Source organism: Rhinolophus sinicus, chromosome 1 (genome assembly GCF_057876585.1).
Source record: "Rhinolophus sinicus isolate RSI-liver-muscle chromosome 1, RSI-T2T, whole genome shotgun sequence".
Classification (NCBI taxonomy): Eukaryota; Metazoa; Chordata; class Mammalia; order Chiroptera; family Rhinolophidae; genus Rhinolophus; species Rhinolophus sinicus.
This window is the reverse complement of record NC_142501.1, coordinates 6,655,016-6,674,218: the sequence shown is the minus strand read 5'-3', so window position 1 is coordinate 6,674,218 and position 19,203 is coordinate 6,655,016. Positions and strand designations below refer to the sequence as shown.

The 19,203-nt window shown below is 39.6% G+C and overlaps 1 protein-coding gene across 13 annotated transcripts in view; it reads right to left on the bottom strand.

Moving 5' to 3' along the window:
* The window catches only part of EFCAB6 (EF-hand calcium binding domain 6), a 218,053-nt gene that overhangs the window by 146,320 nt on the left and 52,530 nt on the right, over positions 1–19,203 (bottom strand). For all 13 annotated transcript variants that reach the window (XR_016020436.1, XM_088796050.1, XM_074326517.2 and 10 more), the window contains 2 exons: positions 17,617–17,729; positions 5,125–5,249 (listed from right to left, as the gene is read on the bottom strand). Coding sequence is in view for 12 of the 13 variants with exons in the window: in XM_088796050.1 (XP_088652176.1) it covers positions 5,125–5,249; positions 17,617–17,729 (238 nt within the window). In the remaining variant the exon portion in view is untranslated. The remainder of the gene's footprint in view (positions 1–5,124; positions 5,250–17,616; positions 17,730–19,203) is intronic.

The window sequence follows — 19,203 nt, the reverse complement described above, 5'->3', positions numbered from 1 at the left end:
TTATTGATATAAGGAGTGCATAAACAGTATGCATTGGACGTTTCTTTAATTATTCTGCTTTTTCTTAATGGGGCATTCTTACAGAGAATCAGGGTGGATGAGCTTTGCTTACGGGACTTCGAAAATGCAATAAAGTAGGTTAACCACTGATTTTTATATGACTCGTAAAAACACTATGAAGATTGGTTTTATTTCCAAAGGTTTTCCTGCTGTTTATTATTGGGTAATAACAATATCCTCCAATATTTCCAACCCTCTCCATTTTCCAACCCTGTCTGAATTCAATTTTTCCTCCTAACTGGGATAAGAAGATAAACAAAATAGCCACAACTTGCTATAAAAGGCAGCTTAAAAACAAAGAAACAAACAAACATAAAAAACTGCTGTAATGTGGAAATACTTGCACAAGAGTCTCTTTCCACAAAAGGACTAAGAAGCAGGTTCATTAAAATTTCCTCAGAGTATACAGGAATATTGGAATTCTACAGGGAAAATCTTTGAAAATATTTAGAGAACCACAGCCTAAGCTTCTTAGAAAGTTGTGTAAAATTAACCCAAAATGTGGCTAAATTTGCCCTCTTGCAGGGAGGAGGGGTGCCGGGGAAGACTCTCGTAGCGAGAAACCAGAGCCAGCATTGGAGTAGGGCCTTGGTGTGTTTACTGGATTAATGAAATCCACGTTTAACATCTTAATGTCCAGTAAGGTTTATCACAGGAGAGGTTTTCTGACATCAAGAGCTTACAGAAAAAGAGCAGGGAGTGAAACAGAAACAGTTATCTTTGTGACATGTACAACCTTTTCGGACTTTTCATTGTTACTGTGTATAATGAAACAAAAGATAAAAATGCAAGCAATTCAGCAAAGTATAAAAAAGGACATAATGATACCTGGGAATCTTACCATCCAGTTTTTGATATCGTGTTCCCCACACTCCCATCATAATTATATAAACAGATATTATAATTTTACAAAATGAGATCGTACTATACTTTCAGATTTGACAAATGCTCTTTTCATTTAACAATGTTATGAATTTTTTCCCCATAAGAATTAGTGTATATTTACATCACACTTTTAAATGACATATGGCATGCCATCATAGAATCGATGGACAAGTGAGAGATACACTTATTTTCCCTGTTTACACATTTAATTTTTATAAACGTTTCCCTGGTCCCCAGTCTAAATGAGGTTCCCCTCGTTACTGTCCCTCATGGCACCCTGTCCTTTTCAGTCAGACCACTCAAGGAAAATTGTATTTATGAATGTGTTTGTTTCACCTCTCTCTCCCTGATGTACGGTCATACAGTCTCCATGAGAGCGGAGACTGTCTGTTTTGTTCACTGATAATTACCTAGAATGAAGTACAATTCAGCATGTTGTAGGCACTCATTAAATATTTGTCAAAAATGAATATGGTGTTTTTTTTTAACCAAAAATGTTCTCAAGAAAGGCTGCAAAATGTAAAAATCTATTCGACGCATCAGTTGAAAGGGAAATGAAAATGAAAATCATAGCTGAGATGCCATTTCATCTGCCTCGGGCTGGGAACAATTCTAAATTCTAACAACAAATACCAAGTGTTGGTGAGGACGCAGAACGATAGGGATTCTCGTGTGCTTCTGGTGGGAGTGCAAACTGATATTTTGAAAAACAGTTTGACACCATCAATTAAAACTGAGGAGTGGGTTCGCTACAACCTAGCAAGTCAATCCACTCCTAGGTGTAATTTCTAGAGAACCTTTGCACATACGCACCAGAAGGTATGTATACACTCAACCACTCAAAGTGACACCATTTGGATTAACACAAAACACGAAGCAATTCAAACGTCCATCCGTAGGAAAGCATATAATTTGCGTGTATTTAGATAATGGAAAACAGTACAGCAGTGGTAACGATAATGCAGGCATATCCCTAATATGGGTGATTCTCATCCTAAGCACAAGTGGGATGAAAATCAATGGGTTTGCAACTGCACAAACATACTACAGAAAAGAAAGAAAGAGAAGCAAACATCAAGCAAAAGACAAAGAACCCAGTCTGTAAGGAAACATACAAAAAAACATAAACACATCACCTGCAAAGGTTTCATATCATAAAAAGGAACTAAATAAAAATATGAATTCATTAAAGGAAAATCTTGAAGACAAGATGATAAAACAATAAAAGACATGAGAGGGATACCGTGTTTCCCCAAAAGTAAGGCCTAGCCGGACAATCAGCTCTAATGCGTCTTTTGGAGCAAAAATTAACATAAGACCAGGTCTTATTTCTTAGAGCTGATTGTCCGGCTAGGTCTTATTTTCGGGGAAACAGGGTATTTCCAAGCTAAGAAAATAGAAAATAAAAATAACATAATTATAGGAACTAATAAACAAATTAGGAACAGCAAGAATAAGAGACAAGGCTGAAATTAAAATTCATAATAAAGGAATGGCTTCTAAGAGTCTCAAAGAAGGCGGAGGAAAAAGAGAAAATGATTAAAGCAATCGGAGAGAAGAGAGCTATCAAGGCCAGACAAAGATGATCCAATGTAAGGATAACTGGGAATACCAGTGCAGAAAGAGAAGACGGAAGGAAGACGGAAGCAAGGAGAGTAGGATGGAGGCAGGCTGAAGATTTCCGCCATAAGACACAGGGGAGATTTTCCTCAAATGAAAGAAGACCTGAATCTGTACATCAAAAGAGTACACTGAGCTCCAGGAAACATGGGCAAAATACTATGCCAAAACAGCTTAGTTTTGCTTTTTAATTTCAAGGATAAAGAAAAAATACTTTAAGCATGTAGGTCAGGGGGAAAAAAATCACCTACAAGGTGACCTCAGCCTTCTTCTCAAGAAGACCCAATGCCAGAAGACAATGGGAAAATACAACATTCTGAGAAAAAGAAACAATGATGGAAGAATTATAGCCAGCCAAGTTGTTCTAGTAAAAAAGCAAAAGGGAGATCATCTCAAATGAGAAAACAAAGGGAAAAGGCACTCTTGACCCTTTCTTAAGGAAATTACTTGACAATGAAATCAGCCAACCAAAGAACAAATCAAAATAAAGAACTCTGAAAGGGCATAAACTATGGTAAACACTGAAATACAGTGATGTGCATTAAATCCATGTAAAAATAAAACAAAGGCAAAACAACTGGGGGAATTATGGGAACAGGACAGAATGTAAATATTATCAGCTCTGACTAAGAACAAAATAAAAACAACAAATTTGGGAGGTGGGAGTAAAGGGTGGGAAGGAAGCCAGGAAGTGCCAGTCCGTGGGTTTCACAGCAGAGAGCCAGCCCCCACTCTGTAATTGGGGCATCCTTCAAAAACACCGTCATTTATCCAACTCCTAATGGCTTTCTGAACACAGTCCCTTTGGGGACCTAATGTCTCTTGTGGTAATGGAATGTTTATCCCAAGTTCATAAACATCTTTAGCTTCACGTGAGGGCAGCATTGTGAGCAATGACTTTAGGGTCTGAACTTGGCTCCAGGACTTACTGGCAGGGTAACCTCGGGCAAGCGATGAAATCTCTCTGTGCCCCAGTTTCCTCCCCTGTAACCAGGATGATACAGTGCCTAATGCATGGAGTGGCTGCGAAGACTGAACAGGAGAACACCTGTGAGGCGCTTCCAACACTGCCCGGCACATACGACGTAGGCAGCCCCATGAAATGGTAATTATGAAGGTGATGATGCTCGTTTCTTTACTTCTGGTAAATTCAAAGAAATTTAAATTAAATATGCCTTATTTGTAAAAAAAAAAAAAAAAAAAGAGAGAGAGAGAGAAAGAGAGAGAGAGAGAGCGAGAGAGAGCGCATGCTCATGAGTCTCTTCTTATAAGATTACTTCTATGTATGCATCCACCCATCCACCCACTGATGGGCCATCCTTCTATATATACGAATAAAGACAGGCCTGGAATTATGTTCACCAAATGTTGCCTCAGACTATTTCTGGATGGTGGATTTTGAATAATCTATTACTTTCTTCTTTATACTTTTCAGAATTGCTTACATTTTTTTGTAATGGTCATGTTTTCATGAAGACAAGCAACTCATCGACAACAAGAGAGAACAAGTGTCACCAACTGACCAAGAGTATATTAAACTGCTCCCTTCTCCGAAATCCTCATCAACATTGGCTTCTGTTCATTTTTTTCTCATTGACAATTTTCTACTGAAAATTTTATATTAATAATTTGTAAAAGTGCTGTGTATCTTAGGAGCTGTTATTTATCTGTTGTTTATGTGGCACACACGAGTATTTTGCCAAGTTTATCATTTGTTTATACAAAGTTTCATTGTACAAAAGCTTTTTCATTTTAATATAGTCTATTTTAGCAGTCTTTTCCTTTATGGTTTTAGGGCTTTACTTCATGCTTAAAAGTCTAAGTTTCAAGATTAAAAAATTTTCACCCACATTATTTATTTTTAAATTTACATAGTTGATGCACATAGAATTTATTTTGGTGTGAAGAGTGGAAGGTTACAAAGTTTTCCCCCCCAAATGGCTGGCTAGTGAATTATCCCAATAATAATTACTGAATATTCCACTCCCCATTCTACCACATCTTACGGGAATGCCTCACATCAACTGCTAAATTCACACATAAAGATTGGTCCATTATCCAACCACTGTTTCAAATCAATTTGAATGTCCATTGCTGTACCAGGGCTACATTGTTGTAATTATTATACCTTTATAAAGTATTCTACACGTGGTAGGATAAGCCCTCTATTATAACTTTCAAAAGAAAATGTATGTATCTCTCCATCCAGATGTAGGGAGAGCGAGTATTAATATTGAATCTTCCAATTCAAGAACTAGAAAAGACCTCTATTTATTCAAAATTTCCTTTATTTTACTCAACAAAGTTGTATCATGTCTTTATACAAGTCTTAAATATTTCTTGTAAGGTTGCATGAGTAGCACAAAGGAGGTACTTAAGAATCCATCTCTTATCACCATTACTGTTAGCAATGGATTATTGCTATTAGGAGATGGAGGAACCCTCAGGGTTTGGGTGGTGGAGGTAGGTTCAAAACTAATTTTAGAAACGGTTTTCCACAGCTGTCAGTTTTCTCGGTCCACACTTTCCATAACCCTGGCATTAGGAAAACATTCTTACCTCTTGGCAAAAGGTCCTTGCAATGTCATCTAAAGAGTAGTCTTTCCAGACATCATCAGATGAAGCAAAATGGGGGAGGTACTCCCTTTTGGAATTTTTGACTTGTTGATTCTCCCATGAGACCTCTATTAAAACAAAAGAGATTTAGTTTATTAATATTTTCAAAGGTACATTTAAATGTTATGTTTCCTTTTCATCATAGCCTGTCTGGTAAAAATGGAGACTTTAATAAACCAAAACATGATGCACTATGTAATAAGTGGTATTAAAATAAATGAATGAACATTTTAGAAAAAAATAAAATTAATCTACCTGCTATCTTATTCTAGGATAAACCTTAGAGTAAATTGTACATTAAGTAGAATAATAACACCATAAAAGTAGTAGAAGGAAATTAAGATGACTATTACATAATACATATAATACATAATCTTTGTGCGAAAAGTCCTTTCTAAGAAACACATTGGAGTCAGAAATCATTTAAATAATGACTAGGTCTAATAATATATTTATTTTTGTTTGGTTAAAAAACCCACACAAATAACAATGAAAGAAAAATGAGTGGGAAAAACTATTATACTATACATGGGAAATACAGGTTAATATCCATAATATATGAGCCGCTCTCATGAATCAATGAGATAAATATAAATACCCAACAGAACAACAGACCAAGATTATAAACAGGTAACTCACACAAAAAGGATTTTCAAAATCCAATAAACATATGAAAAAGTGCTCAAACTCACTGGTAATTTAAAAAGTATAATGAACACTTTTTTCCCACTTGTCACATAGGCAGGGATTAAAGGGAGGGATAAAGAAAGCAAGCAGTTAGTTCCAGCTTGTGTATAGAAAACCTGGTACTTGAATACACTTAAGGCCCCTTCTAGAATTTATACTAAAGGAATACTAGGACCACTCAACAGATGCATTTGAGTAAGGATGCTTTCTACGTTGTTTATGAGAGGAAAACATTGATACAATTTAAATGCTCATTAATAGAGGGCTGCTTTTATAAATTGTGGTTCATCGAGCTTATAAAATACGACACAGATATTCAAAACAAAAGTGCTTGTCTAAATTAATGGACATGGAAATTTCCTTTGATATATATATTATTTCATGATTGAAATAAAGGACACCTGGCATAATTTAATTTTCATTTTAACACTTACTTTGTATATTTGTCCATCCCTCCGTCTATCCATCCGAAACAAAGTCTGGGAGGATAATCCACCAAAAAGAATATAGTGTAGGATTACAGGGAACTGTTATTTTGTGTTCATGTATTTTCTGGCTTTTTTCCCCCAAAAAGCATGTATTACTTTTATAATAAAAGAGAATAAATCTAAAATATAGCCATTTTCTCTCTCAAAGATGACTGCACAGAATCACAAATGGTTTCCCAGATTTATTTCCTAAAATGTCTACAAATAAGCTTCACTCAAATTAAGCACACATAACCACTCAGCTGCAGCTAACAAACTGCCAGTCATCTGGAATTCCATTTCCTATCTCAAAAAAAAGGAGAAGCAAAGGAAAAGGAAAAGCCTCCCCCAGTGGACCCTCTGGCTACACAGTAAAATGAAAGCCAGTCAGTCCTTCAGAACTCGGTCTGCAGTGCGGGGGGCGCCAGTGGGTCTGACTCGCCACAGAACCGGATCTGACTCGGTGGGGCGCACATGGGAAGGGTCTCCAGCCCCGGCTTTGACAGGGCGTCCTGCGCACCGTCGCCTGGGGCACTGGCGCACCAATGGCAGTTCCCAGGGACGCACATAGCACAGGTACGGAGCCCACTGGTGCTCGGGACACCCCACGCCAGGCCCTGCAGGACGGAGCGCTGGCTGAGGTGGGAGGCCTGCCCTCGGGAGGCGTCTCCCAGGAACTCGCGCAGCTCCAGCTGCCACAGCAGGGTCGGCCACACACTAAATGACGCCACATCCCGGGGCTTCCCTACCCTCAGGGGTACCCCACCTTCCGTTCTTCAGTGCAGCTTGATAATTCCTGCCACCTTCCGGTATCCCCTAAATTTCCTCTGAAGGAATCTCTGCTGATGTGAAACGGGGTGGAGAAGACACCCAACGCTTCAGGGGGCACTTAGGTATGACGTAAGCACAGCTGAAGGAAATCGTCCCCCAGCATCATTGCTTCACGTGCCCAGATGGATGGCGTTTTTCATGATGGCAAGATGATGATGGCTTATTAAGAACACAAACTTAGCAAAAACAGAATTATGCTTTCAAATGAATAGAAAATATCGTTCTCTATGTAGAAAATTCATAGGGACTGGACAGCAGCAAATATCTGAACTAGAGACTCCCTCTTAACAGAGGTCAAAACAGCAGCAAACCTATAAATAGCTCTTGGTAATTAGTCCTTGTATAACACATTTCCTCCCCAAAATGAACACATATTAACAAATTTTATCCTGATCATTCATAGATAATAGAAAAGCAGGAATTCATATGAGAAATAAAAATGTATGTAAAGAGGTGAGTGGAATCACGTGCTACTTGTAAAAGCGAACTTTTGGAACAAATGTAAATAAGTGACATGTACTTTAAAGTGAAAGCTCTCTTAAGACTATCTTCCAAAAAGTCTAAGACCATCACACAGAAACAAATACTATGAAAACACTAGTAAGTAAAAATTTCAATCTAGAAAGATGAGAAACGGTATAGAATTTACCTGCCCACGTGCGTCGAGGCTGGAGCGCCAAGGAAAGCATTTCACGGTGGGATTTCCTAAGTTGGTGAAAACTAGGAAACGTTGGAACAATCCAAATGGGAGGAATGCCGACTCTGGAAACAGACTGCCTGGCCCTGATTACTGGCTCTGCCACCTTCAGCTACTAACCACGCAACCTTGTGCTTTTTCCCTCGTGCAAAAAGAGACAGAAAATAGTGCCTGTGCCACAGATGGTCCGCTCCTTATGAGGATGAGATGGTGAATGTGCCTCCTGGGTCTCAGTGGACACACAGTGTATTTAAGATACACGAGGATAGAAAATCTGAGCCCATGATTTGATACCCAGACAAACTGATTTCTTAACTGGGAAGGCCACGAACTGTCGTGAAGATGTAAGAAATCAGAGAATACCGTTTCCAGGAGCACTTCCCAAGGAATCTACTAGAGATCAGGCTTCAAATAACCAAAATGACTGGAGAGGCAAATAAGAAAGATAGAAGCTAGTGAGCAGATGTGAGAAAGGTTTTCACTCCGAAAGGAGGGATCTTATGGAAGCTGGGTCAGTGAGACAGGAAGACCTACTTCTTGATGGCTTACACAGAAGGTAGACAACAAATCAAAACGTAGAAATGACCTTTGAACTGCTCCACATAATGCCACAGTTTCTTTGTTTGGTTGATACCCTGGGCAACTGTCTGGGTTCCGTAGCTTTTCCCAAGCAAGTTAGTAAAGTGGGAATTCAAGTTAGCCAACCAATGGTCCAAATGAAATAGTTTCCATTTGTAACGATGTGTGGTGATGGATGTTAACTTAATGTGGTAACCATTTGGCAATATAAGCATACGATGTTCCTAAACTTTTTTGTTATCAGAGGGATTAGTCATTATGAATTTGTACCAACTGGACAGTTAACCAAGTTTACTATTTGGACGTGCTAAAGAGGCTGCATGAAAAAGTTAGACGATAACAACCTGAACTTTGCGCCAACAATTCATGGCTCTTGCATCACGACAATGCACCAGCTCACAAGGCACTGTCTGTGAGGGAGTTTTTAGCCAGTAAACAAATAACTGTATTGGAACACCCTCCCTATTCATCTGATTTGGCCCCCAGTGACTTCTTTCTTTACCTGAAGATAAAGGAAATATTGAAAGAAAGACATTTGGATGACATTCAGGACATCAAGGGTAATACGACGACAGCTCTGATGACCATTCCAGAAAAAGAATTCCAAAATTGTTTTGAAGGGTGGACTAGGCGCTGGCGTCGGTGCATAACTTCCCAAGGGGAGTACTTTGAAGGTGACCATAGTGACATTCATCAATGAGGTATGTAGCACTTTTTCTAGGATGAGTTCACGAACTTAATTGTCTCACCTCATATATCAAATCATTATGTTGTACACCAAAAATTAACACAATGTTTTAATTCAATTATATCTCAATAAAATAAATAAAATTAAAGAAAAATAATGTCCATTACAATCAACCAGAAAGGATATGCTGCTACCATAAGATTCACCCACTGGGGCTGAGGATTTTGAACTGATAGGATGGCAGTGGGTACGATGGACAGCTCGCTGCTTTTAGGGATTCACCCTTTCCCACTACACACTAACAAACAGGCCTTTGTTTTGACAGCCATGGCGTAGAGTTTCAATATGATGTGGCCCCAAACTACTACGTCTTTAATGTAGAACACCCACAAAAAGATTTTGCCTTCTAACTGAAGGATTTTTAATTTCATTAAGAAAGTTATAGAATAAGTATTCAATAGGGAAATAGGCATGAATAAGATTTTACTTTAAAATGATCTCTGAGACTGGGTATAGAAGACAGATTGGAATAGGGCCGTGCTACGGACAAAATGACACCAGTTAGGGGGCAGCAATGAGAACTTGAGCTAATGCTGCAGGAACAGGAACATACAGAAGAATAACTAGATATATCTCTCATATTTAATCAAATCAGAGATGCCTTTCATTGTGACATGTATCATTATATGTATCGCCAATAAAAAAGCCTGCTGTTAATTATTGATAAAATGGAAAAAATGAGATTTCCATGGTGAATTGAAATTGTATTATAGAACTTACCTTCTTACAATACTTAATAAGATATGCAAAAGAAAAAGATAGTAAAAATTAGCACACACAAAAAAAATTACCAGCACAAACTGAAGCAAAAAAAAACCAAAACAAAACAAAAAAACAATATGGGCAGCCAGAAAGCTTTGCTTCTAATTATGGTAGATTGGCTCATACTGAACCAACCCTTTAGCAGATAACAATTATAAACTCTGGCCAAAATATAAACAAACTATCTAAAGACACTGGAGAGCCACTGACATAAACTTGGAAAACTGGAATAACATTCATTGAGTTTCCTGTTATTTGTCCTTTTGCCTGAGGACAAGTCATTGCTGGAACCATGCTAAATGGCTAGAATTTGAATATAAACCCAGGGTCTTATTGGTGTTAGGAATCAGAAAACAGAGTTTAGGACTACCATAGCATCTCAAAAATAAGGAAGGAAAGCCCAGAAAGAAAAGCATAGCGGAGGCTCTCCAAAGTCTGTGAATACACCCTGCCAAAATCTCTGGCTAACTTCTGAACTACAGATGCGTACAGCAGACAACAAGAAACTCAACTAAGGCTAAAACAGCAAATATTTCAGGTGTTAACTCCCTCAGGGAAGACGAGATTACAGTTTAAGTCTAGCCACGTAAACTGCTAAAACAAAAACTTAAATTTTTCAGAGGAACATAACAGAATCCACAGTCTCTACAATGAAAAATATACTATATCCAGGATAAATTCCAAAACTACTTGAAATAGAAAAAAAAAATACAGGAAACTGTGATCCATATTCAAGAAAAAAGATATTCAATAAAGACCAAACTCTAAGATGACCTAAATGTTGGAATTAGCAGATAAAAAAATTTTCTATCAGTATTTGAGGATGTAAAGGAAAATATACTCCTAATTAATGCACACACATGAAATCTCAGCAGAACAACAGAAGTTGTAGCAATGTAGTTTGTGTTTACATGTAGGTAAAAACACAATGTATGATGGCAATATAACATAGGACAGGAGAGAAGATTGGGAAAACAACATTGTAAACTCCATACACTTCAGGTGAATTAGTATAATAGTACTTGAAGGTAGATTCTGAATATTAAAGATGTATAATGGAATAAAAGTGATCCATTTATCCAAATGTCTTGAAATTATGCAAACTCTACAGGAAAAACGTCAGGGGAGGGAGTAGGTGGACAGGGAAGAAAAGAGAGACACATAAAGCAAAAAGACAAAGATCCCATTTTGGAAGAAAATGTAACTCAGGGTACAAAATTACTTCACAGAACATCTTACTAAGAACATGAATTCAGTAAAAGGAGATGATAAAACAGCAAAACAAGATGAAAAGTAATATAGTAAACCAAAGAAAACACCATTATAAAAGTAATAAAGTAGATGCAGCAAGGAATACAATAGACCTCCATGAAAATCAAATTACAGGTATAGATAAAAGACCTAAGACGATCATTGTGAATACAGAGGGAAAAGACAATAAAATGGTTTGAGAGAATTTAAATGACAAGAAGACAAAAGCAGTCCAACAGAAGGATAATTTGTGTCACTGAAGTTAAAAATCTGAAAAATAGAACAGAAGATATTCAAAGATGCATACTATTACACCAAGAAATCCTTGACATAAAGAATTGAATTTGCAGATTGATTATAGATTGTGTTTTGGAAAATTGATACAGAAAGCTCAATACCAAGACATATCCTAGCCATACTACTTAAATTCAGGGATAAATAATTCTTTTTTTAAAAAATATTTTTATTAAAATACACCTCACATACAATATTATATTAGTTTCAAGTGTGCACCATAGTTATTCAACATTAATATGCCTAAAGAAGTGGTCACCATGATAAGTCCAGGAACCGTCTGACACTGCTATGTTATCACAATATTATTGACTGTATTCCCTAAGCTGTACATTATATCCCCATAATTGTTTTATACCTGAAAGTTTGAACTTCTTATTCCCCTTCACCTTTTCCCTCCTTTTTAAATTTATCAATTACAGTTGACACTCAATATTATTTTATATTAATTTCAGGTGTACAGCATAGTGGTTAGACATTTATATAATTTAAGAAGTGATCACCCTGACTAGTCTAGTACCCACTTGGCACTACCAGTTATTACCATATTATTGACTATATTCCCTATGTTTTACTTTATATCCCATGACTATTTTGTAACTGCCAATTTGCACTTCTTAATCTCTTCACCTTTGTCACCTGCCCCCAACACCCTCCCATCTATCACATCGATAAATCTAGTACCTAACACCGTATATAGTTATTACATTACTGACCACATGCCTTATGCTGTACCCTACATCCCCATGACTACTTGGTAACAACCAATTTGTACTTCTTAATCCCTTCCTCTTTTTCACCCATTCCCCAATCCCCTCCCATCTGGCAACCATCAAAATGTTCTCTGTATCTATAAGTGTGTTTCTGTTTTGTTTCTTTTGTTCTTTAGATTCCACATATAACCGAAATCACATTGTATCTGCCTTTCTCTGTCTGACATACTCCACTCAGCTCAATTCCCTCCAGATCCATCCATCCTGCCGCAGGTGACAAGAACCATTCCCTTTCATGGCCGAGCAATATTCCATTGTATACATGTACCACCTCCTCTCTATCTATTCTTCCATTGACAGACACCCAGGCTGCCTCCACATCTTGGCCACTGTAAACAATTCTGTAATGAACATATGGGTGCACAAGTTCCCCTTGAAGTAGCACTTGGGTTTCTTCGGATAAATACCCAGAAGTGGGATTACTGGGTCCTTCTTTGTCTCTTTTTATAGCCTTTGTTTTAAAGTCTATTTTGTCTAGTATAAGTACTGCTACCCCAGGATTTTTTTTTTCATTTCCATTTTCATGAAATAATTTTTTCCATCCCTTTACTTTCTGCCTGTGTGTATCTTTTGATCTGAAGTCAGTCTCTTGTAGGCAGTACATATAAGGGTCTTGTTTTCCTATCCATTCAGCCCTCCTATGGTTTTTTTTTTTTTTTTTTTTTTTTTTTTTTTTTTAAGGACAGCACAACTCACAGTGGCCCATGTGGAGGTTGAACTGGCAACCTTGGTGTTATAGCACCATGCTCTAACCAACTGAGCTAACCGGCCACCCCTCCTGTCTTTTGATTGGAGCATTTCATCCACTCACATTTGAAGTAATTGTTGATAGACAGGTAGTTATTGCTATTTTATTATTCTTTTTTTTTTTCCTTTTTCATCTTAAAGAAGTCTTTCTGAGATTTCTTGTAATATTGGTTTGGTGGTGATGGACTCCTTTCGCTTTTTTTTTTGTCTGGGAAGCTCATTATCTGTCCTTCAATTCTAAATGATAGCTTTGCTGAGTAGAGTAATCTTGGTTGTAGGTTCTTGCTTTTCATCATTTTGAATATTTCCTGCCAATCCCCTCTGGCCTGCAAAGTTTCTGATGAAAAATCAGCTGACAGTTTTATGTGGGCTCCCTTATAAGTAACTAACTGCTTTTTCCTTGCTGCTTTTAAGATTCTTTGTCTTTAACCTTTGGCATGTTAATTATGATGTGTCTTGGTGTGGGCCTCTTTTGGTTCATCTTTATTTGGGACTCTGTGCACTTCCTGGGCTTATAAGTCTATTTCCTTCATCAGATTAGGGAAGTTTTCCATCATTATTTCTTCAAATAGGTTTTCAATTCCTTATTCTCTCTCTTCTCCTTCTGGTACCCCTATAATGTGAATGTTGGTATGTGTGATGTTGACCCAGAAGTCCCTTAAACTATCCTCATTTTTTTGCATTTTTTTCTTTTTGCTGTTCTGATGGGTGTTTTCTGCTATCTCATCTTCTAAATCATTGATTCAGTCCTCTGCTTCATCTAATCTACTGTTGATTCCCTATAATGTAGTCTTCATTTCAGTTACTGTATTCTTCATTTCTGACTGGTTCTTTTTTATGTTTTCTATCTCTATTTTTCTGTTTCCTATCTCTTTGTTGAAGTTCTCCCTGAGATCACTGAGCATCCTTGTAACCAGTGTTTTGAACTCTGCGTCTGGTAGATTGCTTGTCTCCATTTTGTTTAGTTCTTTTTCTGGAATTTTGTTTTGTCCTTTTGTTTGGGACATGTTTCTTTGTCTCCCCATTTTGGTTGCCTCCCTGTGTTTGTTTCTATGTATTAGGTAGGGCTGCTATGCCTCTCAGTCTTAGTAAAGTGGTCTTATGTAGTTTTGTCCTGTGGGGCCCAGCGGCAAAGTCTCTCTGGTCACCAGAGCTGGATGTTCCAGGTGTGTCCCTTGTGTGGGTTGTGTGTGCCCTCCTGCTATAGTTGACCCTTGTCCGTTGTCTGCGTGTCAATGGAAGAGATTCACCCTCGAGTTGACTGGTTGTGAGGACTGGCCATGGCTACAGTGGAGGAGCTGTTGTGCAGGGGCTGACCTTGCAGAGCAGGATTTGCTGTAGCAGGACTCTCGTACCTGCCCAGTCTTCCCTTTAGGTGTGCGGTCCTTGGAGGCAACCTGGTGATGCTCCAGCTCAGTCCAGAACTGGCCTCTGGGTGTGCCAGTTCTCAGGGCCTCCCAGGAGGGGCCCTGCCACAGGCCAAGGTCAGCTACAGCCTGTGCCCTGCTCAGGGTCACCTGGCATGAGCCACAAAGCAATCCACAGATGGCCACCACCTGTGCTGGGCTTGGAGGCGCCTCAAGAGGCCCAGCCAACTGAGGCTGGCTGTGGCTAATGCCGGGCTTAGAGCTGCTCAGAAAAAGGTATGGGACATACAGAAGCCTGACATTGCTTGTTTGGGTTTTGTGAAGCTTTGAGAGATTTTAGGAAAGTCTGCAGCATGAGCCAAGACAGGCTGTTTGTACGGAAAAGCCACTGGAAGTGGCTTGGGTGGGCCTAAAATTTGGGTGGGGTGGGGTGGGGTCCGGAAATCACCCAGGGCCTGGGTGAATGACCGGTGTTAGCCAGGTTGATGACTCAGATGTGGTGGCTGACTGCATCTGCATGCCAGAAAGAGGGGCGGCTCAACAAAGGAACAATTGCTTCTGCCAGCTCCTTTGTCTGGGAGAAAGCTGCCCCTCCAGCCCTCGCTCTGGAGCCAGACAATTTAGTTCCTCCCCTTATGTCCCTGGCACCTTTCAAGCTGCTGCCCCAGTGCTGGAGCTCAGAGCGAGTGAGTCCATCAGCGAGTGAGTCCATGTGTGGGCCCTTTAAGAGGAGCACCTGGGACTGCAGCAGCCCTTTGTCTCCCTCAGCCACAATTTCCTCAGGTTTTCACAGACAGAAGTTATAGGGATTTCTCTTCCTGGCACTGGAGCCCTGGGCTGGGGAGCCTGGTGTGGGACTGGGACCCCTCACTCCTCCATGGGGGATCTCCACAGCCAAGATGTCCCTCCCAATTTTTAATGGTCAGTCACGGGTGTGGAACCAGCCTGTTTTGCATCTCTGCCCCTCCTACCAGTCTCGAAGTGGCTTCTTCTGTATGCCCTTAGTTGTAGGACTTCTGTTCAGCTAGACTTCAGGCGATTCTCAATGATGGTTGTTCTGTAGTTTAGTTGTAATTTTGATGTGGTTGTGAGAGGAGGTGAGAACAGCATTTACTTCCTCCACCATCTTGACCAGAAAAAATCAGGGATAAATAATTCTTAAGGCAACCAGTTACAACCAAGGAGAAAATTAGGCAGGTCTCAGACTTCTCCACAGCCAGACTTAGTACCAGAAACAGTGGATCAAAGTCTACGATGTTCTGACGGGGGAAAGTGTGACCTGTGATATTACATGCAGCCAAAAAAAGATAGTCAAATTTTCCTCAGTTTCATTTCAATTTCTATTTATCTGATATACTCAAGTAAAAACTTATGTAAAATAGCATCTATATGAACCTATTTTTACAAATATATTTCTTTCTGTCTGTCTCTCCTTTGCACGATCTGTATGGAAAGATGCCAGGATTGATGCTGACAGGGGTTAGGACCAGTTTGATGATTCACTTCATCTCTTCAGTCCTCTGCCTCTGTGCCCACCTCACACAGCTGCAATGAAGATGAGAAGGGACAGTACAGAACATGCTTAGCCAGTGCCTGGCACGCACCAAATGTTCAATACGTGGAGCCAACTCTTATGATTATCAAATTGGTGTATAAACTTTCTTGTGATGAGAACCCTCCCTAATCAGTCTAGATGCCACCTTTGGTCCCACTCGGGCTAACCGCACAGCCCATGCTTCAGACAAACACGTCCCCCACCCCAGGGGCTCATTCCCTCGATGCTTGTCGCATGCGTCCTATGGATCCTGGTCCTGCGAAAGAGCCTCCTGGCTCTTAGGCAGCCATCCCTCTTCCTTCTGTGACCATCCCATGACATTTGCTCTTCTCTCAAAGGCACTTAAATAGTTTGTTTTGGAGCTGAACAATTCAAATCTTGATGCCACCACAAATTAGCTGTGTGACATTGGGAAATGCATTCATAACCCATGAGTCCAAGTTTCCTCATCTGAAAAAGGGGATAACAACACCTTTCTTACAAAGCTACTGAGAGAAATCAAAATTAAAATCAAGGTTTATAAAGTATCTACATAGAGCACAATAGATGCTTTCTATGATTCTTTTTTATGTGACTTATTTTATCTTACCTGTCCTATTTAATATGCATGTCTCTCTCTCTCTCTTTCTCTCTCTCTCTCTCTATATATATATACACACAACATACCTGTCCTATATTATATGTATATATTAACACACACACACACACACACATACACACACACACACACACACACACACACACACTTCTTAAAGATAGAGTATATTACTTGGTTTTGTAACCAATGAAGGGCCTCGCAGTACAGGACCTTGGAAGGTTACCTTGTCTAGTAATTCCCCAAACTTGAGAGGCTTTACAAAGGAGAGTCCTGGAATCTGCCGTTAGCTGTCTTGGTTAATGAAACCGGCTGAAATCGGAGAATTTGTCATTTGTAAGCTTGCTAGTGAGGCAGATCTGAGCATCATGGAAGGTGCTCCGTGAATACAGGCTGTGCTGAATTAAGTTGAAATGAGACAGTGACAACCCATCTTGAATGAGCCAGTCACAGGCGATAAACCTGAAGGAAAAACCACTTGCCTCAAGTGAGCAAAGGGCTGCAAGGGAGACTCGCGATTGCATTGCTCATGCTCTGCCTCACGCAGCCGCTGTCTCCAGAACCACCCAGCAGGTGGACAACTCGGCACTGTGCTGACGCGGCCGGGACAAAGCAAGGACGGCACTTCCTTCTCAAGGTTCTAAGCTGCCTGTACATGTCCAATGTGACTGTAGAAACTATTTGCCCTTTCATAGCAAGATCTGCCCACCTTTAAATGAATAACATGTTCATTATCAAGACATTTTGAAAATACAGAAGCAGCAGAAAGAACCAAACAACACCCAGAGACATATCACTTACATCTGTATTCTGGCATTTCTTTCCAATCGCTTGCTGCTATTCCACACACCTTTTCCACGTTATCGTGACCTTCATGGCCACTACGGCTCGTGGCCGCCCACTATACCATGTGGATGTGACGTACCCTTTCCCTTTGTTCAATGTTTATGTTGTTCTCATAAATCATGATGCCGTGACTATCTTTGGGGATAATGCATTTTCCATATTTGACAGTGTTTCCTCAGGACACATTCACAGAAGAGGAATTCCCACGCCAAGGATACTTTAATAAAAGGACGTACCTTGATTTCCTACAGAATACCGAAGGTTCAAGTCATTATTTACACGGAGGTTCTGCAAAAACATGTTATAATCCACGCCAGTCTCTTTATCAATGCTGTAGTGTTGTGCAAACCTAAAAGAGAAATATTCTTTAGTGATCAGAAATTGTGATGCAGAGATTCTGAAATGAAGAAAGTTTGTTACTAAGGTTTCCTTTACACTGGGGTGGATGTTAATTTTAATGTGTGTTTCTAGCTAGAGCTGGAATTAAAAGTAAACCCTAGGAAATATTATGCTTTATTTAAAAAACCACAGATACTTCAAAGGTGACCACTTTTCTCTGTCCACTGGTGGATGCATATAGATTCAAATGGGACAGGAACGTTTCAGGACCCAGTAAGGGCAGGACCCTCCTGCAGCACCAGGAAGGTCTGCCCCTTCTCTGGGAGGAGGAGGGGTGGCCAGGGCCTGTGTTGCACGGAAGCCACCTCTGCACTCGGAACAAAAGTACATCCCACTTTCCTTTAATTATTGGGGTTTGCGGGGGAGGTGGATCTGGGCCATGACACGTTAACATAAAATTTCTACAACCAGAGAAATCTAGAGCCAGGTGGAGGGGAGAACATAGCCCATCTCCTTGACCAAGCATATCATTTTATCAGAGAAACTGAGGCCCAAGATGACATGCTGTTTCAAAGCAGTTAATTGTGGCGAGAAGGGGGGCTTTTTTGGCACATTCTATGATGTCGATATGCAAAAAGAAAAACGTTACGCACAACCAATATTTCTCCCAGAAATATACTGAGATACTCTTTTTTTAAGTTAAGATAAATAGGACGTTTGGAATTTTTTTCCCCATTATTCAAATGTGCCACTTGATAAATGATTTCCCAGATAATTTCTGCATTATTACATTTATTTTTTTTAAATGACAGTTTTTAAATGTTTGGTTACATTATCTCCATATGTGTTGGTTTCTATAATTACCTAATCTCACACTGCTTTCTAAAAATTTAGTAATTATCACTTAAAGTATTTGTTATTTTTCTGTTTTCCAAATTTAACAAAGAGTAATGTCATGTATTCATTTCAACGCATACCTTTTCTTCCACCCTGATGAATCTTGCCTATTGTTCTAATAAGAAAAATTATCCCGAGACATGATAGCTGCCAGATGTTAACACTGAGAGTCCCGGAATAGCTCCATCTCTCATCCATAGTGTCTGCCTTGTGAAAAGAAGGCTGTAAGCTCAAGGACCCAGAAGGTGCCACCTTATGTTTTCCTTTTGAGTAGCCGCCCTGTAGAAAGTGATGGCTACTGTACTGCTCCAGAAAAATGCCGAAGTGCTAATAAAATGATCTCGTCACCAGATTCCTCGTTTTCTGGGAGTATCCAACATTCCTTCAAGCTGGTATGTATTTTCTCAGAAGAGACTCCTGGCCTTTCCCGATGCCCCACCCACCCACATTCATCACACCTGCTGCATATTCACTGAGCACAGACAGAATCCCGTACAGTTACTCGCGGATAAATTTCAAGAATGAAGCATCAGTACTGGCCAAGCATGCAGTATCTCAACAGGCGTTTTTACAAGAATAAAGGCCTG